Below are 23,012 nucleotides of genomic sequence, written 5' to 3'. Positions count from 1 at the left end.
GGGTTAGGATATTGCCGGTAGAAGCTGAATAGAAACCATTTGCCCAGTTGAGGCTGTCGCGCATCAGAGTGGATCAGAGCTGAGGTTTGGGTTGTTGGGTTGTATAGCGTCATTTGCGTTTGCTGATTAAATGAAGGTGAAAGGCGAGTTCAACTTCATTGACTAGGATAAGGGTGGGGTTTTTTATCACCCTTGTTTAAGGAAACAAGAAAATCTCTTGGAAGGTAAATCATTAATCACTGAATCACGCAGAGCCACGTGTAGTTGTGCCATTCTTCAGGTGAAAACTGGGCTTTGCCTAGCAGTTTGAAATTAAAGCCCATACTTACTGTATGAACGCTGGAAAAGATTGTCTTGTAATATTCTAGCACTTTTTAGACTGGAAAAGATAAATAAGCACAGAAGAGTATACTTTGTGATTTAAATAAAAAATTTTAGAAAAGCCATCATTCTCATTAGGAAAAACATCTTCATATGTCATTTTAATATACAGAACTGCCATCTTCTGTAGTTATCTGGATCTGCGTACTGAAATTAATAGCTGCTGTAGCACTTAATTTTGCTTGTGGCATTAGCTGGAATCTTACAAGCTTACTTCTACTAAGTAAGTAGAGATAAAGGATTGTGTCCCCTGGGAGGCAGTCCTGAAGGGCAAAGGAGTCCAGGAAGGCAGGACATTCTTCAAGAAGGAAATCCTAAAGGCATGCAAGCAGGCCATCCCCATGTGTCAAGAGACAAGCCGGCAGGGAAGACGACTGGCCTGGCTGAACAGAGAGCTTTGGCTGGAACTCAGGAAAAAAAGGAGAGTTTATGGCCTTTGGAAGAAGGGGCACGCAACTCAGGAGGACTACAAAGATGTCATGAGGTTATGCAGGGAGAAAATTAGAAGGGCCAAAGCCCAACTAGAACTTAACGTGGCTACTGCAGTAAAAGGCAATAAAAAATGTTTCTATAAATATTAGGAGGGCTAAGGAGAATCTCCATCCTTTATTGGACATGGAGGGAAACACAGTGACAAAGGATGAGGAAAAGGCTGAGGTACTTAATGCCTTCTTTGCCTCAGTCTTTAAGAGTCAGACCAGTTGTTCCTCCAGCTACCCAGCCCCCTGAGCTGGAAGATGGGACAGGGATCAGAATGAAGCCCCCATAATCCAAAGGGAAATGGTTAGCAGCCTGCTACACCACTTAGACGCACACAAGTCTATGGGGCTGGATGGGATCCACCCAAGGGTACTGAGGGAGCTGGCGAAGTGCTCACCAAGCCACTTTCCATCCTTTATCAGCAGTCCTGGCTAACCAGGGAGGTCCCAGTTGACTGGAGGTTAGCAAATGTGACACCCACCTGCAAGATGGGCCGGAAGGAGGATCTGGGGAACTACAGGCCTGTCAGTCTGACCCCAGTGCCAGGGAAGGTTATGGAGCAGATCATCCCAACTGCCTTCACATGGCACATGCAGGACAAGTAGGTGATAGGGCCTGGTCAGCATGGGTTTATGAAAGGCAGGTCCTGCTTGGCTAACCTGATCTCCTTCTATGACAAGGTGACCCGCTTAGTGGATGAGAGAAAGGCTGTGGATGTTATCTACCTAGACTTTAGTAAAGCCTTTGACACCATTTCCTACAGCATTCCTCTGGAGAAACTGGCTGCTCATGGCTTGGACAGGTGTACTCCTTGCTGGGTAAAAAACTGGCTGGATGGCCGGGCCCAAAGAGTTGTGGTGAATGGAGTTAAATCCAGTTGGCGGCCAGTCACAAGTGGTGTTCCCCAGGGCTCAGTATCGGGGCCAGTTCTGTTTAATGTCTTTATCAGTGATCTGGATGAAGGGATCGAGTGCACCCTCAGTAAGTTTGCAGACAACACCAAGTTGGGCAGGAGCGTTGATCTGCTGGAGGGCAGGAAGGCTCTACAGAGGGATCTGGACAGGCTGGACCAATGGGCCTTGGCCAATTGTATGAGGTTCAACAAGGCCAAGTGCTGGGTCCTGCACTTGGGTCACCACAACCCCATGCAACGCTACAGGCTTGGGGAAGAGTGGCTGGAAAGCTGCCTGGCCAAAAAGGACCTGGGGGGTGTTGGTCAACAGCCAGGTGAATGTGAGCCAGCAGTGTGCCCAGGTGGCCAAGAAGGCCAACAGCATCCTGGCTTGTATCAGGAATAGTGTGGCCAGCAGGAGCAGGGAAGTGATTGTCCCCCTGTACTCAGCACTGGTGAGGCCACACCTGGAATACTGTGTCCAGTTTTGGGCCCCTCAATACAAGAAGGACATTGAGGTGCTGGAGTGTGTCCAGAGAAGAGCAGCGAAGCTGGTGAAGGGTCTGGAGCACAAGACCTATGAGGAGCAGCTGAGGAAACTGGGGTTTTTTAGCCTGGAGAAGAGTAGGCTGAGGGGAGACCTTATCGCTCTCTACAACTACCCGAAAGGAGGCTGTAGTGAGGTGGGTGTCAGTCTCTTCTCCCAACTAACAAGCAATAGGATGAGAGCAAATGGCCTCAAGTTGTGCTGGGGAGGTTTAGATTGGATATTAGGAAAAATTTCTTCACCAGAAGGGTAGTCAAGCATTGGAACAGGCTGCCCAGGGAAGAGGTTGAGTTCCCAGCCCTGGAGGTATTTAAAAACCATGTAGATGTAGCGCTTAGGGACATGGTTTAGCGGTGGACTTGGCAGTGCTAGGTTTGCGGTTGGACTCGATGATCTTAAAGGTTTTTTCCAACCTAAGCCAATCAATGATTCTAAGTAATTATTCATCACTCAGTGTAAAAACTATTTGCAGCAATACTGTTTTTCTTAGTTTTCAGAGACATATGAAAATAATTTTTAATTTTCAGGTGTTGGACCTAATTTTTAAAAGCACCCCAGATAACCAAAGCTAGGTTTTTATCAACCCTGTCAACCACTGTGTACTAGACTCTCAGTATGTGTGCTGAGCAGGCAGGCATTGTTCTTTCTATTCTTTCACTAAACTCACTTGAGACTCTTGTGCCAAAAGTGGATTTAAATCCTGACTCTGAATCCTTGTGCTTGTTAGGAGCTTCTGTTAGTGGAAGCCAGTTCTTTTTTTAATAGTGATTAGGCCAATCTTCTTGAGTCTATATCCTGTACCATAATGTACATTCCTATAAAAAGACCGCCTCTTATGTTTTAAAGTAGCTGGTGACATGCTCTCATTCGTGCTGTAGTAACACAGTCAGTGATGTGGGTAAGTACTGCCAGTCTCTGCCTGACCTAGCCAAAATTTCAGAGACCTCTGTCTCCATGTTCTAGCAATGCCTGCTCTCTATTTCTCGCTTCCGCTAGGTGTTGGGGAGGGAGGGATGGATGGAGGAATGTACTCAAATGCTAGCAAAGTTGTCTCTCCTCTGTCAAGCCCCTCCTGCACGCTCCCAGTCCTGCACCCACTTTCCAGAGGAGACTGAGATGCTTTGCTGCAGCCCACCCATCAAAACAGCATCCAGGGGCTGCCCTGACCCCATGCCTGCCTGACCTCTATGCTGGTGCCTCCCTGCATATGCAGGCATCCCTACCGGAGGGGTTGCTTTTCTTTCCCACAGACCAGTGTTTTGCAGACTGACCGTATGGCTGGTTTGGCCATGGTCATTTCAGGAAGGTAAGTCACAGCATCCCCCAAAGCACGGGTGCTTTTTTTAGACTGAGGTGCCATTACGGGAAGTGGCGTGGCATGTTCATCTCTGCTCATTAAGTAAGAGTTATCATGCCCAGGAGTAGCATCCTTGTCAATCTGTAGATAATAGGAAGAAGAATTAGTTTCTAAGCTTCACAACTTAGGAGTGTTTGTTGGAGCAAAGGAGACCTTTAGCTGTGGCACCACACTTTGCTCTTGGATACATGTCTGAATTAATTTGTTCAGATGTTGTTAACATCTGTGCGCTTTGGGTATTGGACTTTTCATTGTGCTGGGCCCTTTGTCTTCCTACCATGGTTGAATGAAAGGATGCTGTCTGTTTATGTTCCTTAAGACATCTGAAGACTGTAATTTTTTTTTTTTTCAATTTTATTACAATGAAAACATTGTCAAGGGACACTGTTGGCTTTCTTTTTAATGGTAGTTATCAGGAGGAATGGCTACAAGGTTAAAGAGCTGTGCCACATGGCGAACCAGCTTCTTGTTGCCCAGGAGCATCTCCTTTGTTGTCTGTGGATTATAGTTCTGAGATTGTTAAATTCTGTAGCAGTGTATCTGTGTTTTACAGATCTTCTGTGCTGTGAGTTACTCCCTGCTCCTGATAAAAGGAAGGGGGTGAAACCAGTATTATTACTGATAATATCGTGCCTTGAAATGTCTGCTTTCTAGTTGATAAAATACATGAAAATACTGATCAACGATTGATACTGTGATGCTTTGAAAGGTGCTACAAAAGATATCTGTGAGGTTCAGATCCTAGATAGCTGTGTATCAGGAATGTTCAAAACATCACTATAGTCGTTTGGAGATGTGTTTTTAACATCCACATATATCTCTCTGATACTGTTGGTTGTGGCAGAACGTGAATGAAAATGCAATAGCTTTGCCCAAATCACTTGATGTATGGACCCTTATTTAAGACTAAAAGCATCTTAACACCTTGTTCAAGTTTGGTAAGTTCAATAGGTAGTATTCAGTTAAGTAATACGGAGAAATAAATCCTTATTCCAGAGTGGAGAAGAATGCCCGTATATCAATGTAAACTCTCCTAAAAGCAGTCTATTGGGTAAAATAAAACCAAATTAAATTACACTGAAAATTTAGTCTCTAAAGTAATTCTTTCTCTTTTGTTTTCCAGTATAAGTATAGAGACCTAACTGTACAGGAGACGACCAGTGTTATTACTCAGTACAAGGACCTCAAACCTGTCATGGATTCATATGGTTAGTCTGTGCATGAGAAAATTGTTGATGGTTTAGATATATTTGGAAGTTTTTGTGGGGGAAAAAGGAGATTAAAACTAGAAAACATAATTTGAGTTTCTCTTCTTGATCTTTGACACCAATACTTCCTTAGAAACACACAGTTATTTTCTAAAATAACCTTTCTATGTTACTGAGTCTATCTAACCTGCCAAGAAGCGTTGGCATTTTTCACAGCTTAACTCTTAGTTAATTGCTCAGTGATGTCATATCAGCTGGTGTCCTGAGATTGCTGGTATCTTACAAATTCAGCTTTGCTCTCATATAAAGATATTATTAGAGTTCTATTTAGAAAGAACTGTAAATCAATGAACAAATACATAATTGAAAGTAATTGTGGCAGTCCTTAAGAGTACAAGAAAACATAGCCAAGTAGATAGAAAATGGGGATGAGGAGGTTTGTATTTGTAAATTAACGATGACAGTCACTGTTTGTTAGCTATTTTAAAGGCTCTGACTAAATTTGAGTGCATTAAATGACGATGATCTCTAGGATCAGCTCCAGAGGCTGAGGGCATGGTTTCACAAGATACAGTGAGCCAGCATAGCTGCTGAGGTCATCCTCCTTCTGATCACCTTTTTTTAACCGTCACCTGTGGGATTCCTCTGTTAGCTAATTTATATTACTAATACTTCATCAGAGACTTTATAGTCTTCTGCTTTCTAAATTCTAAATCTGGATTGAGAAGTATTAAGAAGGGACATGGACAGGTAACAGATAAATTAGTTTTAACTTGAATAGCTGCAAGCCAGCAGCTGTCACAGAAATAAAAATTCATCCTGTGACTGGAGAATCAAAAACAATAGTGAAGGGGCTGTGGTTGGAATAGCAAGTTTGCATAACAGTAGTGATTAGAATTCCAGATAGCTTCCAGCTGTGGCAAGAAGCCCATTTGTGTTACTTAACTCTTTCTAAGCTGCCTCAGAAAGGCTGAGCGCAGAACCACTTATAGATAATTTATACTATTCAGAGCAGTGAAATGAGCCACAAGAAAATGGTTACATTGCTGTTGAGATAATTTTCAAGTTTATATTAATAATGAAATATATAACCCCCCCCCCATTTAAGTCCCAACATGTTCTACCTGCCTTTGCAGAATATTAGCACCAAAAGAATTGTACACGATAAGCTATGTTTGAAGTATGACAAGAAACTTTCAGGTGAAATTAGGAAAATAAAAGCTTTGTTACCAGAAGTTGATTTATTCAGCCAAGAATAACCTATTGGATTGGAAGGGTGAGAAAACTAAATACAGCAACTCAGTAAATTGAGGTCAGGGTTCCCGTGCAGTTTGTGAACTAAGACTAAGATGTGGCAGTGAGTCAAGTGCTACGCATTTCTCCCTCTTCAGTGTGTTATTGTTTGGTTAAATTACCTTTACTGACTATGTAATAAATGCCTGTGGCCCAGTAATTTTCCATATTCTTGCTGACCTGTTTGTTTGGAGAAAGCATAAGGAATTCTTTGTAATTCTAAAATGACAGTTGTTTTTTAAATTAAGTTTGAGTTCAGATTATCTTTGCAGCAATTTGTATGATTTGCAGTTTGTATGGTTCCAACGTGTTTTAATTGGTCTCTGAATGAGGAAACAGTTTCATTTGCATGAAGGTAGTTTGACAATAATTAGTCATCCATTTCTCAGAAATGTTATTCATAAGAAGTTGACTGTAGACAATCATTTGTTAGTCTAAAATGTGCAAGAGCAGAACCTTTCAAGCTGAGATTATATATGTGTAACATCTGAAAACTGATGCTAATAAATAGATGGGGTATAACCTGAACAGAAATTAATGTAGCAAATATGGGTTTTTTAAAAATACTGTTCGTTCTCTTTCAGTTTTTAATGATGGCTCATCTAGGGAGTTGATGAGCCTCAGTGGAACCATTCCTGTGCCTTACAGAGGTATGCGGTTTTTATTATTATCATCACCACCACCATTATTTTCCCAAATCACATGAAAAACTGTTTAGATTTGTCCTGGTTCAACTTCACTGCTTCGGTGATCACTCTTTTCTTGAAATCCTTTACTTGTCCAAAGTATAATGTTTTAAAGAAATAGTTCCCTACTTTTGCTGTGGAATAAAATTTTAATGTTGAGCGTTGCTTCTTCAGTCTTGTACAGCTCTGTAACGTCTGTTTTCTTTCAGTACTGCACATTTTTCAAGCCTCTCGAATGAGGGTTGCAAACCATTTATTGCTGCAGCTAATGATAATTCAGATTAGGGTCTAGTAATGTTGCATTGTAGAACAAACAAGATAATGGCAAATGATAATTGTAAATCAAAGTTAAATTGATCTGAAAAATGTTGAGTTCATAGCCACATTGTGAACTCTTTGTTGAATGTTATTAGTAGATTTTGGCTTCGGATTCTGACTCCATGCAGTTGCATTTGCTGTGTTTAGGAGTTTTTTATAAATCAGGATACAAGACAACAGCTAGCGAGTTGGAGTAACATTTAAAATCTTTCAAAATATCTTTTCTAGGTAACACATACAATATCCCAATTTGCTTGTGGCTGCTGGACACCTACCCTTTCAACCCCCCAATTTGTTTTGTTAAACCTACTAGCTCTATGACAATAAAAACTGGGAAGCATGTTGATGCAAATGGAAAGATATACCTTCCTTATCTGCATGAGTGGAAATATGTAAGTATAGGAAACTTGAAACCCTCAAATTGCTCAGTTCTGAATTCCTTTAGATAGTTGTATCATTTTTAACAAAAACTGTAATCCTCTTTATTTGGGATCTTAAACCATTTTTTTAATTAAAACAGCTGCTTATTATTTGTAATGTCTTAAAGTTCAGGATGTTGCATTCTGTTGCCTGGTTAATTGCGTCTTTAGTTAACAGTTTGTCTGATTAAACAGTGCAGCATAGGCAGCCTTCCCTGGCAGTACACTGACATGAAGATCTGTGAGAAAAGAATATTTACGGAAGGGAAATTATAAAGTATGTGAAACATCTCTAGGCTGAAATTAATCTCTGTGACTAAAATGGACTTGTATGCACACTTGGACTTCTTTATGTAGACATTGCTGGAGCTTCGCATATGTGGATATATTTGCTTTACCAATAAATACAGGCATTGAGCAGTGCAGGCCTCATAGAAGTTTTGACCAAAGCAAGGACTTGTAAAGAAGGTAAACTGTGCTTTTTAAGGTCAGAAGAATGGTACAAGATGCATAGTTCTGTAAAAAGTGATGAACAGGAATAAATTTATTAAGCATGGGTGGTAGTTCACCACTTGCATGGCAATAATGGAAAATGATTGCCCAGATCAGGATGTAGGTCTTGCACAAGCAAGAGGATCATCTAAGATAGAGGTGATACAGAATTCATTCAGTTTGAGAGGTTGGTAAAAATAAGTAAGTGGATTGTAGAGCTAAGAAAATTGGAAATAGGATATTTAATCGGGTGCTGCATTCATGATGCTTGACCTTATTTTGGTGAAATGAAATCATGTCTATATAAACTGTAGTTATAAACTGAGAAGCTAAACTAAACATAGTTGAGCTATATTTAAAGGAGGTTTGTGCTACTCCTCAGTGGGTTAATATATTTTTTTCTCTTGAGCCATTCTGAACCTGAGCAAACGCTATATGCTGTATAAAATTGAAATGTCTGAAAACTTAGTGATCTGTACTTTTTTCATGTTGGAGAGTGGATTTAAATTTTACAAAATTATAATCCATCATTGCACAGTCATCTTCAGTCATTTATTGCCCTGCAATTGATATGGAACCATGTATTACCCAGTTTATTCTGAGTGTAAACACTACTGTATTTTGCTATACCGTTTTGAATAGCATCTGCCTAGGTTCGGAATCTGTAAAGAAGTCCATAAAGGAAGTTAAATAAGCACACATATATATGTGTATATATAAAAATATAAAAAAACCACAAATAAAAGGATGGCTTTTGAGAGCCGATGGATTGGTACCATTTTGTTATTGCAGTCAGTTAAACTGTCTGTTAACAAAATCAACAACTTGTGATTTGCTTACCCTCACAGCCCAAGTCAGACTTGCTAGAACTGATTCAGGTCATGATTGTTGTGTTTGGTGAGGAACCTCCAGTCTTTTCTCGGCCTACTGCTTCGTCAAGCTACCCACCATACCAGGCAACTGGCCCACCAACTAGTAAGTGGTCATGGCTACTAATTTCTGCAAATAATCACCTTAATCATAGAATCATAGAATCGTTTAGGTTGGAAAAGACCTTTAAGATCATCCAGTCCAACCATTAACCTAACATTACCAAGTCCACCACTAAACCAATTAAAGGTAGAGTAGCAATTTCATGTTTCCTGGCTTGGCAGCTGGATTATTTATAATGAAAGTAAAAACTAGGAATCATTAAGGTTGGAAAGGATCTCTAAGATCATCAGTCTGATCATCAACCCAACACCACCATGCCCACTAAACCATGTCCCATATTCCAAGGCGAATTGTTGCTCTGCGCAATTTGTCATCAAATGATGTAGTCTACTCTAGAATGACTTTCTATGTTGCTGGCTAATGAATACACCTGTGCTGTACTTGACCTTTTTGAACAACATAGTTGTTAGGAAGAATGTGTAGGTTTTTTTGACTTTTAGAAGGGATGGAAAAAACAAGTTTGTATTTAAAAAAACAAACAAACAAAAAACTCCACAGACACACACCCCCAAGCCCCTCAAAACAAGCAATAACCTGTCGATATTCAGAGATAACCTTAAAAAGAGCTTATTCAGATAACTGTATCTTAATTTTTTTTTTTTTAATTCTGACAATACAAGTCCATCTGGTAAGTTTCCTGCAACCATTGATTTAATAGGCCAAAGCATACTGCTTGTGTTTTTTATGCCCACACTCCTGTTTTGTTTTTTGGGTTTTTATTTTTTAATAATTGCTGGCTGAATATGAAAAAAACCTGCCTTGTGGTTTTTCATTCTTCTATGTTGATTTGGTACTCTGACTTAGTATTTATTCTTATTTTCTTGCAAAAATTCGCAAGAATTTTTGAAGTCTTTTATTTATTTAAACTTCTGGAGGCATCTTATTTTAAAGACTGGGGACAGGTGGGTGGGGGAAAAAGGGGAAGTGGGAAACAGAAAATCCTAGAAATTCTTCCAAAAGGAGACTCTGCTTTGGGTGGAAAAAAAAAAAACCCAGCAGAGTAGACATACTCAAGCCAAAGACTGGGGCAGGAGGGGGAGCAGATTAGCTGTAGCTTGTTTAATGATACTGTCACAGTTCTACATTAATTTAATGGTAGAGTAGCTGTATTTGGAGTTATATATTTTTGCTGTATTTTTAAGGCTGTGTATGTTTTCTATTGAAAGACAGCTTTTATCAGATCATAGTGTTACATCTGAAAAGCTGAAGTACTATTCATTACAGTTTCCAGCAGAAACCATTTTTAATAAGGTCTTAGGTTCTTAACACATGAGAAAAGGGGTAGCAAACAGAAACAGGACCATTAGAGATAGCTTGCTAAAGCTAAGTGTTTGGGACTTTTTAGGTTGTCCAGTGCTAGCCTGCCTATAAGGCCACTAGATGAGTCTGCTGTTCTGATTTTCCAAGAACAGTGGGTGTCAGTACAAGTACAGTTTTAGGAGAGACTGTGACCTGTATTGGGTTTTAAGGAAGGACCATCAATTGACACGCACTTGATTACTCTTGCTGTCACTCAGTGCCAGCACAGCTGAAGTAACTTTAGTGGAAATGTTTCAGGATTTTCACATTGTTAATAGCTACTTAGTTTTACTAGTGTAGTCAGTTTTTCCTTATTTTACAGACATTTAGGTTTGGGGTTTTTTTAAGTTCTAGATACACTGTTTAAGAAGAAATTAAGCCCTTCTTAAAAAAACTGAATCATTTGAAAGCATTCAAGGATGAAAATAGCTCATCTCTTTGGAAAAAAAAAAAAGCTATTTGCTGTAATATTCCTAAAATTACTAGAAATGTGGAATAAATATATTCAAAACAATTTTTATAATAGAATTGTCATATTTCCAAGAAGAAACTTAAAATTGCTAGGACTGTTAAAGCCTTAGACATTTATATGTGTTGATAAAATTTTTTTAAAGTATAACTTCTAAATGGCAGAAATTACTGGATAAGAACATGATTGGACTGTTAAACAGCTAATCAACTGTTGTGAAATCTGGCTACTCTGAAGGTATTTAAATGATATACTCATTATTTAGTGAGTAGAGAACAATGGCTACGTTGGAAAGGTTATTTTCTTTTTTCAACTATTATATAAAACATGGGGACAGCTCTTCATGTGTGTCATCTTTGATAACATGCCATTGTTTTGAGTTCCCTAGCTGCAGATACTTTTTCTTCTGTATCCACATTTTACTTACAGCTACTTGTTGTGGATTTTAAAATTGACATCCATTTTTATCATGCAGTGGTTAGTTCAAAGTAATAACTAAGAAAAAACCAAATACACAGTGAAAGGTGTTCGAGCCAATTGTTCTAAGGAATGCGTAATTGACTTCAATTACTGTTCTCATGATCTCCCTCAGAACAAAATACTCTTGAAAATGTTTTCATCAAAGTTGATAGGTAGATGTAGAGTCTTCAGAAATGCAGAATTTGGCGGCGTTTTGTGAAAATGGGCTTGGATACAGAAGGGAAGTTCTAGCTGGTCAATACATGGAGGGATGATCTGCTGCCGTTTAGTCCTTTACGTGTTTTGAGGGGGAAAACCTGCCTTGGTCTGTTGGCACAGAGATCGCTTGCAACAAACATCTGCACGTATCCCTCCTGCCAAGCTGCGCAAGAGCAGCATGGGAAGCGTCTGAGAGTGTTGTGAGAAGTGATGGTGTTAGGGGATGCAGGGTACACGCTGTTGAGGGGCTTTGGCCGTAGAATAACTTCTCTTACTCTTGTTGTTTCATTGTGTTATACTGTATTCATTGTTCAATAATATTTCGAAAAGCATCTTAACTGCAGCATAGGTACATTTCACTAGTGTGATCTTAATATATATTAAACTTCTGAAAAGTAAAAATACACAAAATCATTATTTTATTTAGCTTCCTATGTGCCAGGCATCCCAGGTGGAATATCTACCTATCCAGCAGGAAGCACACCAAACCCGAGGTAAGAACCCCTTTAAGCCATCATCATTTACATAATAGACAGTTTCACTGAATAGTATCTAGTCTTAGTTATATTTTCTTATGGTATATTTGTTGTATAATTATCATGTTAGCAGTCTTTTTTAAAAGTGAGGACTGAATTCTTGTCAATAGCCAAAAGAAAAGTTTGAGAAAGGTTTCACTTTCTTAGTGTTGCTTGCTTCAAATACAGTATACTTGGGTGATAATTATATTTTGAAAATTGGTACCTAACTCCCAGATGTTATCTTGCTTCACTCATATATCAGATTAGTTTTTATAAGGTTGGTATGTTTACGTGATACAGAAAGAAGTGTACTCCTACACGTTGGGCTTTTTTATTAGCATTGTTAGTATTGTTTGGGGTAACGAGCAACTCAAAACATTGAACAAAACAGTTACTGGATTAATATAAACCTTGACTCCAGCATAAATGTGGGCTTAATTCAGAGCCCTCTAAGAGAATTTGAAAGGCACAAAATTATTTTAAAAGCTTTTTATTAATATAAAACAAGACTTTTTCTTTAAGTATATAGTTTGGAATAAAGCTTTTCCAGAAGACTTGCAGTTCTGTCTTAGCAATAGTAAGATGCTGATCGCTGCCTCCTAGTGTGTACCTACATTTTTTCACATCCTAATTAATTCTTTTTATTAATATCCTTATGGCATGATTTTGTCTTAGGAGCATATGAGGACTTGCTGTAGTATGTACTGTTTTGACTTAAAAAAAAAAATTAAAACCCTGTAAGCATTAGGAAGGTGGGGTGTTATGTTTTAAGAAGTGAAAAATGGGGATTTTGGTAAGTTATGGCAATTTTTTTCCTCCTAAATACGCTTATTTAAAGTGTTCTTAATGTTTGTACAAAAATGAATAATAGAAGAACTATTTTAAAAATAATATAACATGAATCAACAGAAAGGTTTTAAGAACTATTACATTTGCAATTATCTGGAGAGGCACAGAATATGCTTATTTTATATTTTACATGTTTTCTTGGTCCATTTTGTTTACTTATAGCCATGGTTAATACTCTGCTGTATGCAGGTGTTTGTCAGTCTAGTACTGACTAAACTGAGTTCTTATTTCAGTTGATAGTAAATGTATTTTAGAAAGGTATTGTAGACTGTCATGTTATGTGTCATCTCACAATTGTTTCAGTGAGCAAATGAATACTTTTGCTTTTCTTCATCTTTTAGAGCAGGGCTGAGAATTTGTGGAGGAGTTCCATCTTGCAACCATATTTTGCACAATATTTTTAGGTTTACATAAAGTGGTTGAGCAGTCATCTTGTTAACTATTCTCATATTAAGAATTATTAAATTGAAATTGCTGTTTGTGAGTTTGTAGCTAGAAAAATTTCTTTTGGATACTTTTGGGTTTTCATATGGCAAGTTAGAAATTGCATGGCAAGATTAAGAGATTGAAGAGAATTTGGAATGATCCAAGTGCTTGACCAGACAATAACTAGATAGGGTTTCAGGTAAAATGGTATCTTCTTAAAACATACCAGAAATATAAATTGTGAAAGATGTTAATGTGAACAGGAAAAGAGAAGAAGTATAACTTGGCCTGCAATTTAAACATTTTATTATGTAAACAAATGTTCAACATGGTGACATAAAGATAACATACATGGATGATATTTTACAAATAGTTACATAACAGTAGTATATCTTTCTTTATCAAAGCAGCTACCCAAACTATGCTTATCCAGGTGGTGTTCCATTTCCAGCAACCACTAGTGTTCAGTACTACCCTTCTCAGCCTCCTGTGACTACTATTGGTGAGTAGCTTTGAAAGGATTTCTCTGAACTGAAGCTTCCCTGTGTAACTGATATGTAAAGAAAGAAAATGGAAAATGAAATGTATTGATCTTAACCTGACCTTCCAAATTACTGATCTTCAGTTAGAAAAGTTATTCAAAGGAAGAATAAAATACATTTTATGTCCTTCGACTTATGTTTTATTCAGTCTGGAACTTCATAAATTCCTGGGTTTCTGCAGTGCATTGTGTGTGCTCTATGAATATTTTGAAGAACGCTGTGTGTAACTACCTTAAGTTTCTTTCTCACCCTTTAACTGTAGGTGACTTTTGATTGTCTGCGTTGCTCTGTTTGCAGTTTATAAAAATGCTTTTGTCCTCATTTAATCATCTACTGGATTCACTTTATTTACTCTTTATTTATACTTTCTTTACTCCAGAAGTCATAGCTATCTAAAGCAGAGGTTTGGAATAAGCTTAATTTTCACTGAGTTTCTTCTCCAGCCTCTTCACTGTTACTTCTTAATGGTCCCTACTTGTTACTTCTTTCTTCCCTTCAGCAGCAAGATCTAGGGTATTAGCATGTATCATTTTCCCAGTGTGCTGCACCATGGCCCTGTGCTGGCAAAATACGGTAGCTTGGTTTCCGCTCTGCACCTCACTTTTAGTGTATGTGTAACAGATTGGGAACCAGTTAAGTAAGAAGTTGGTGCGATAACTTTCCAATTGGATGACAGTCCTTTTGGAGTAGTTATATGGTAAGGACATAGATTCTTTTGTGATCTTGTTCAGACTATCAATCATTTGTAGTCTCTTGCACCATAACTTGAAAGTGCATCTATAGGGTCTTCATTTAATGTGTTAACTCCCAGTTATTTATACACAGTCTTCCTTCCAGAACTGTGTGTATTTTGAAATTTTCATTCACACAGATGGGGACAAAGCAAGTTCACAGCTTGGCAAAAGAAGATAGATGTTTCTACTTCACCCTTAAAATATTTGAGGAGTTGTTCTGTTGTCACAGAATTTGGAAACAACAATAAGTTGTATGCTATATTCTTCTTGTGCCTGATCCCATCCTTTGTGTCCACTTTCTTTCAGCCTTCTGAACTAGAAGAGTCTTTTCTGAAAGTTGTTGGCTGTTTCAGTGGTCATCTCCTCTCTGAGGTGACGTGTGCCTACCATGCACACTTCAAGAAAGCCGCTGTCCCACTTAAGTAGCTTAAACAGTACTCCATGTTTGGGGGCTGTAGTTGGGTCCTTGAGAATTGGTGGTCTCCACTGGCTCTCATGTAGGGAGGTGATAAGAACCTTATGAGGGAACATCAGCTTTCTGCAGTATCTTTCTCAAACAGATCCGGTTTTGCTTTTATGTAGTAGAGAGTTAATTTAAAATATAGATACGTCCTATTCCATTTCTTTCCCTCATTTTCATCCTCAGTGAAGATGAACAGAGGTGGAATATCTGCAAATATCATAGAAAGCTCTTCAAGTCCTGAGTTAGATCATCTGATACCACATTGTAATGCCAGATTTTGTAGTGGCAATTTAACATTCATGTGATGCAGCTAGGTAAAAGTCATACACCTGTTATACATGGTTTATCTCTTGTGCCAAATTAAATGCAAACATGTCTCTTTAATCATCCACTGCATTTACAGTACTGTTTGGGTTTTTTACAGTCCAGTATTGTTTTTTTTCTTCAACTGCAAATGTTTATTTCCTCTACAGATTGTTTGGCTAAGGTTTATTGTGATAGTTTATCTAGGAGCATATCAGGTGCTACAACTTTAGAGTTTTGTGTGGGTGGTGGTGGAGTGTTTCCTATAGTGAGCTTAGTTTGAATTGAATGAAAATACTCATTCAGAGTAACTTAAGTTTTTAATAATAGCTGGTTTTTCAAACAGTCCTTCAGGCTTTTTCTTTCTGTTCAATCATGTGCCATTAATTACCTTTCTGATGCAGTTACTACTTTGATGATTCTGTAAGGTCACTTCTGAAACCAGACTCTGCCTGGTAAAGGTTAAGGGTTTCAGTGCTCTGTGGATTTAATGGCTATGTGCCATAAAATCTTCCCCAAGCTGGGCTAATTATGGAAGTGACAGAAAATGCTAAGGGTTCATGCTCTTTAAGAAGATACGTAAAATCTGATTGAGCTGTATTAAAATGATCCTTTATAAGTTCAAAGACCCCTTGCCTATCTGTTGGCACTTCTATGTGAACTTTCATTGTGTTAGGTGTATTGTGATTTTATTTCTTTTTTTTCTCTGTCCTACTTTACTGTTCAAGTGAGCCTTGTACGAAATCTCCCAGAGTGGGGGAAGAACTGATGGCTGGTTCTGACTTTGTGTTAGAGAATAATTCATTAAGTAAAGTAAACAGTAACTGAAATCATGCTAATGCTATTCTTGAAGTGAAATTGGACCTTTTTGTTTCAATTTGGAACATGTATATTTACAATTGTCTGCCTTAAACAGGAAGTCCTAAACAGTGAATAAACTCTTTGTCCCAGATAGTTTGACTGACTTGGTTTAAGTTTTACTTCTCAGCGTAGAAAGTACTGTTCTTTTCTGCTTTTCATAAGAATCAGCAATGATGAGTTCCTAGGTTTGTGTGTATGGTGCCATTTGCCAGCTTCTGTTGCTGATTCTAATAGATAGTTAACCAAATATTGAAAATTATCTTACTGACTGGCAAGAGGGTGAATTTCTTAAGCCAGAACTGTAAATCAGATCAAGTGTTGGGACATCTATATTTTCATAAGGCTGTCTTTGTACCAGTTGATTAATAAGTCAATCTCTTTTTTTGCAATAGTAATTAGCTTATTTTTAAAACAATTACATATATTCTGGTGCAATTTGTATGTAAGTAAAGTGCTCACATTAGTAATTATCAAAATCTGACGCTTTCTTAATTTTAGAAGAACTTGGTGGTTTAGTAAGCATGATGTGCATCTTCCCATAGTTCTTCTCGTGTCATTTGCATAGCTTTATTTTTCCAGGTATTTGGCTTGGTGTAGGTTTTGTGGACAAGAGTAGAGTAAAAGGCATAGGGAAAAGAGATGAATTTATGCTATCTTGTTCTGTTAGCAGCAGAAGTCAAAAAAATCCTCTGTATGTTTTAAGGATTCTAAGTCTTGTCAACAACAGTTTGCATTTGTTAGTCTAACAATACCAACAGACACTCCAAATACAAGAATTAGTAGTAGTGGTAGTATTATGAGACCCTAACAGAAAATTGTTAATTTTTCTATTCAGATGCTTGTTTCTAAAGGCAGAGTTTAGATTTTTAAACTGTGTTCTGGATTGTTGCTGATTATCAGGAAGATATCCAACCTACCCCAAGAACACTGTAATGCTGAATTTTCACTAAACAGCCCACCCTTTTCCTGAATAACTGTAGCAAAATTATTGTAATCTTATTTCTGGCTAATAGAAGTTTAGTTATTGAGTACTATCAATAACTTATTAAAAATATATTTATCACTGTTTATCTTAGTGTAATTTACCCTAAAAATACAAAATTTTTAATTACTGTGTTTAAATGGCAAAATTAATGTACGGTTTGAGTTGCTTGTTTGCTTCTGCTTCTTCTTGAGGGCCTGTGATTATTAAGAAAGGTGAAGAGGTTGATTGGATTTCAGCTGGCTCGAGACACTTTTCTGAACCTTTGGGAAGGAAAAATGAAAGATGTGCTAATGGTTTTGTCTTTAGCTATGTAAGATTCATGGGGGCCTTGATGAGTATTTTTTCACATTGTAATTTTTTGATGTCTAGGGTACTGGGAAATACAAGGTACCTAATGCCGTAACAACTTAGAATCGTAGAATCGTTTAGGTTGGAAAAGACCTTTAAGATCATCCAGTCCAACCATTAACCTACACTACCAAGTCCACACTAAACCTCAGGGTTTTGATAACTCTGTCTCTGGATAAAAAGATACTCTGGTAAAATTTCTTTTTGCAAATTTTCTTTCCAGTTACAGAACTTCAAAACTCTCTACATTTCATCCATAAAAATTGGAAAGTTTAGGCACAAAACCTGCTGTAATTCTTGCATTATTAGTAGTTGTTACAATCCAGTTGGAATTTCACTGATCAAAAAGGTGTGAGGCATAAGCATGGGGAAAATGTGACACTCCAGTTTTTCTGCATAGAAAAATGGTTGACGTGGTTTGTGATAAATACAGATACAATTCTGCAACCAGTAGCCACTCTACATTCTCTAGAGCTATCTGAGTTTCCTGGTCTGCAGATATCCAGCACTTCCTGTGACAGACACAAAGGATTTGCCTTTCTATTTAAAAAGGTGTTAGTGACAGACTCTTGAAATTAGGTAATCTCATTGAAAGGCTGATTTGCAAAAGCAATAGTAATATTCAGGCTTAAATGTGAAAGCCTCTAGGGCTTCAAAGGGAGAGGGACTAATGAAATACATTAGAGAATTTATTTTCTTATATTATGTTTTCTAGTATTGCTGCATCAAAATGTGATTTAATAAACTGAAATTACAAGTTGTACCTAGCAATCAAAACAGTCAAAAAAGGTAGTAATCTCAGTTGTTGTAACTCAGTTTTGTAGCAGCCTCTGCTGCTGTTTAACTGTAATATTGATCATTTATAGAAGCAGGTTATATAATACTAGAACAATATTGGTTAGTAGTTTGTTTCACTACTACTAAAATCACTACCCTGAGTTTCTGGGCATGATGGACCAAGTGAAACTGGCAAACTAATATACCTGCAATCAAATTGTATGTCATCATCTTTGTCTTACACTTACCTAAAATACCTATGCTTGCTTTTGTTAGAATCAAACTGTATAATTAATTCCACAGAACCTCTGTATGCTTGACTAATACTCTTTATTCAACTAACAGTAAAGAAGTATTTTATCCAGAGAGAAGTTTTACAGGTTCTTCATGGTTGCCATTACCTAATTTTATAAACCATGCTCCTCCCCAGCCCACTCCAATTACAGTACCATCCTGCACGAGTTTAAAAAAAGAAATGGTAGGCTGGGCCCAGTGTAACACTGAACATGTATCTAAAAGACTGCCATCTGAAAAAAGTCTGCGAGAACATACCTATAAACCATATGCTAATACGGTTGTTTAGCATTTCTCTCTCTGCTTTATAATCTTTTAATAAATGTTGCTTGTTACAAGTAAGATTACCTCAATAACAAATGTTCTATATTAATGCTGATTGTTTCACTGCCCTCCCATACTGCCCTAGGATGGCTGAATGATAATAGTTGTAAAACCAGTTGGAAAGACTAGATCATATTGTAGCTTTTTAATCACTTGATACTGTCCAGTAATTCATCACTTAGACCCAGCTATTAGATCTTCATAAATACAAAAGGGCAGCAGTTAAGATCATCTTCATTGAAATTATTTTTGTTAGCTTAGTGTTCATTTATTTTTATTAATCTTAAAAAAAAAAAAAACACCACCAACCCAACAAAAAAACATCAAAACAAGAACCAAACCAGTAATTGGCAAGCCTCAAGACAGCGTACCTATGGCAAATTCACTGTCTCAAGCCAGCCGTTACATTAATTGTGGAATTAATGGATAATGCATTCAACCTATAGAGTTTACCAGAAATTTGTTCTTTTTTTAAAGAATCAGACTAACAACACTTGTAGAGTTCAGGGGAAAGAGCCAGCCCATTTTTAAATTAAAGAAGATTGTGGATATGGGAATGGTAAAGTGAATGGATACGTACTTTTAAATTTTACTTGTGTTTTATTGTACTGTGGTCTTTTCACTGCTTCTGAAAATTATTATGGAAAACAGTTTCTTTTACTGTCTCATATTGCTAAAGCACATACAGCAAGTTAGCCACTTTTTTTTCAGACTGGCTTTATACTGAAGCCAGTGCACAGCAGAGTTAATTTTATGCTTGTGAATTTTCTTGTGCAGGACCCAGCAGAGATGGAACTATCAGTGAGGATACCATTCGAGCTTCCCTTATTTCAGCAGTCAGTGATAAACTGAGATGGCGGATGAAAGAAGAAATGGATCGTGCACAAGCTGAACTCAATGCCTTGAAACGGACAGAAGAGGACCTGAAGAAAGGACACCAGAAACTGGAAGAGATGGTAACTCGCCTGGATCAAGAAGTGGTAAGCAGAGATAAAACACTTCTCTGTATCTGAGTGTTCCTGGTAGCGAACGGAAGCATATAACTAATTCATTATTAAGCACAATAGAAATATCAAAGCTTCCAGTGTATTGCTTTTTAAATATATATATATTCTCTTTCCAAATTGAGGTGCATGTGTTCAGACTGAAGCAAGTCAGAAATAGCAGTGACCGTAAGATGCATTGTCCTGCATGTATCTTACAAATGTAATTGTTCAGTTAGTAGAGGAACAGTGTTATTTTTCTCCATCCTCCCTGTGAAAGATGTCAGTGCTGTGGGATTATTTCATAATTGTGTCTCAGTTTCTGGATAATAATGTGTAACAGCAGCACCAGAGAACATTTCAGTGTCTTAGTGCAGAGACACTGATTTAATCACGGCTGCCTTGTATAACCTGCAGACTTTTCCTTTCACAGACAGGAGTCTTTCCTACTCAGTATGCTCAGAAATTTCTGCAGTTTTTCATCAAGGCCTGACATCATCTGCTTAGTCCGTCTGCTCCTGGCATTACTGCTCAGGAGTAAGATGTGCCCGTTTTAAATGTAGTGTGTAATTCTAGTCTTTCCTATCTTGGAAAGAAAGGACATAATAGAACTGCAGATGTTTGATGCAAAGGCAAGAAGGACGATCCAGCATATCAGACAGCTTCCATGTGAGACGTGACCGAGTAAGCTAGGACTTCAGTCTGGAAAAAAAGACAGTGGGGACAGAGAGAGTGGAATATGATAATGGTCTGTACATCTTTGAGTGATATGAGGAAAAACACAGCGGTGTGCAGTCTTTTACAGTGTGTTAGCTGTGGGATATCAAAAATATCAGGAATAAAATTCAAAAGTAGCAAAAGGAGGTACTTCTCATACAGATGCAGTTAAATTATAGTTACCATTAGTGGGTAAAGCCAGCATGTTTTGTTTCCTGTCAATACAATTAAGTGTGTTGTGTGATCCATGCTCAGCAAACTTATCTAGGAACTTACTCCAAAAGACACATTTCCAAAGAAAATAATTATTTTGGCTTTGCTTTTATTATCTTTAGCTAGTTTAAATTATTATTTTTCCTTATGTGGCACCTTCAAAATACTTAAAGACTGTTAGCATGCCTTCTCTACAGTTATAAATTGGTAATGGATTGACATTATCTAAAACAGCCTTTACTTTTTTAAAATGAAAGAATGTGAAATCTATAGATTGGTAGCTCGCTCTTTTGTAAAAATCGTAATAGAGATGAGTAGAGAAGTAAAGAATCTACTGGCATGTCTAAAAATCTTTCATCTTGACAGTTGTATCACAAGAAGACATTCAGCTCTTGAGACCTAAGAAATAAACAAACATCTTAATTGTTTTTAGGCTGAAGTTGACAAGAACATTGAACTTCTCAAGAAGAAGGATGAGGAGCTCAGTTCTGCCTTAGAGAAAATGGAAAATCAGTCAGAAAATAATGACATAGATGAAGTTATTATTCCTACGGCACCGCTTTACAAGCAGATCCTGAACTTATACGCAGAGGAAAATGCAATTGAAGACACCATCTTTTATCTTGGGGAAGCACTGAGACGTGGAGTGATAGATCTAGATGTCTTTTTAAAGGTAAGCTTCTTGGGATGTTTTTAGGATGTGCATTTTAAATGTGTTTAAATACTTTGAACTCTTTTGTTCAGCTTATTGATGTTAGTGATTTCTTCACTGAAGAGGATCCTCTAAGCACATGAATACTTATATGTTGAAACATAAGTTTTAAAAGAGGAGTTTCAGAATTAAGATGAAAGACCAATTTTAAAAGCATTATAAATATGAAGTAATTTATCATTAGACAGGTGCAAGTGTCAACGTAAGCTTTCCATTGGGCTTGCATCCTTATTGTGGAGAAACTAACTTTAAAGGTGGTTGGGGTATTCAGACAGCTTTTCACTTGCACTCTATGGATGCCTCTGCTGAGGCAGCCAGTGGAGTGTTAGAATCATAGAGGGGAAAAAAAAAAAAGCCAGCTAGTTTTGCATCTCTAGCAGAGACCTTCTTAGACAATTTGTTCCCTTTCTTTGCTGTTCTTAATGCTGAAGGTTTTCATGTCTGATCTAATAACCTTCCTTTATTTTGAACTTATGCGCATGGTGATAGCACATGAAATAAAAACAGATCTGTTGTTATTTTGAAAATATCAAAAACAGTTTTTAACATGGAATAAAACTACACAAAATGTATATGTCAGAGTAATTAATGTTGCCATTGGACCTGGAAAAATGAGCGTGCAGAGGTTCTAACAGTCTGTACTGGGGCCACTGCCTGAGAACAGTTACCAGTCCTTCCTTTTTCTAACAGTTGAGGTTCCCCCCAAGTTACCACTTAAGCTTTGCTTTTAACATCCAGCATACAACGCGCTTTGTACAGACATATTATTTCCTTCTTATGGAGCTTGCTAGTTCTCTTTATGTGCTGTTAGAAGAACTGTTCTCTGCTCCATGGAAAGTGCATTAGTCTGACTTCACCTTGGAGTACATATATACTTCTTTTCTCTTTGACAAGAACATGTGCAGAGTTAAGAATTAAAATCACAAAAAATATACTATAGTGATTGCATTTGGTAGCCATCTGCAAGTCATTTTAAGGCAAGAAAATGCCATTTAGTAGACTAATGCATTTAGTGTTTCCAAAAAACTAACATCCTCTTTGGGTCATGGAATATGTCATGCTTTGAAAATTTGTATTGCAATATAATTAAGATTCTATCAAAACTTTCCCAGTAGCCAGCTGTTCTTATTCTTTCTTTCTGCAGCATGTACGTCTTCTGTCTCGCAAGCAGTTCCAGCTGAGGGCATTAATGCAGAAAGCAAGGAAGACTGCTGGACTCAGTGATCTCTACTAAATTCTCAGACTTTAACTGGGAAGTTAGATTTCCTTATGAAGCAGCCATTCTCTTGATATTTCTCTTAATCAGTAGGTGCCTACAGTAAGTTATTACATCATTCAAGTGTAAGATATTTTGAACCAATAATATATTTTCTTTTTGGTAAAGACTAGCTTTTATTAATGCAGTTTGTATGTCCTGTAATTTTGTGTTGGTGGTCTTACACTGAATAAAA

General features: G+C 37.6%; 2 protein-coding genes across 3 annotated transcripts in view; both read left to right on the top strand.

Moving 5' to 3' along the window:
- The window catches only part of UEVLD (UEV and lactate/malate dehyrogenase domains), a 21,401-nt gene extending 16,586 nt beyond the window's left edge, over positions 1–4,815 (top strand). Inside the window, exon 13 of the mRNA XM_075712335.1 lies at positions 4,781–4,815. Within this exon, the coding sequence (XP_075568450.1) occupies positions 4,781–4,799 (19 nt within the window). The 3' untranslated portion in view covers positions 4,800–4,815. The remainder of the gene's footprint in view (positions 1–4,780) is intronic.
- Positions 1–23,012, top strand: part of TSG101 (tumor susceptibility 101) — a 23,593-nt gene extending 581 nt beyond the window's left edge. The window contains exons 2-10 of one of the 2 annotated variants that reach the window (XM_075712342.1): positions 4,781–4,865; positions 6,743–6,808; positions 7,391–7,554; positions 8,922–9,048; positions 11,940–12,006; positions 13,716–13,807; positions 19,714–19,916; positions 21,283–21,522; positions 22,706–23,012. In XM_075712342.1, coding sequence (XP_075568457.1) covers positions 4,781–4,865; positions 6,743–6,808; positions 7,391–7,554; positions 8,922–9,048; positions 11,940–12,006; positions 13,716–13,807; positions 19,714–19,916; positions 21,283–21,522; positions 22,706–22,795 — 1,134 coding nt within the window. In that variant the 3' untranslated portion in view covers positions 22,796–23,012. Of the gene's footprint in view, positions 1–4,780; positions 4,866–6,742; positions 6,809–7,390; positions 7,555–8,921; positions 9,049–11,939; positions 12,007–13,712; positions 13,808–19,713; positions 19,917–21,282; positions 21,523–22,705 lie in introns of both variants that reach the window. The other variant, XM_075712341.1, reaches the window with a different exon arrangement.

Source organism: Pelecanus crispus, chromosome 6 (assembly GCF_030463565.1).
Source record: "Pelecanus crispus isolate bPelCri1 chromosome 6, bPelCri1.pri, whole genome shotgun sequence".
In the NCBI taxonomy this organism is placed as follows: domain Eukaryota; kingdom Metazoa; phylum Chordata; class Aves; order Pelecaniformes; family Pelecanidae; genus Pelecanus; species Pelecanus crispus.
Note: the sequence above shows the minus strand (reverse complement) of the source record. Positions and strands in the feature narration are given on the sequence as shown.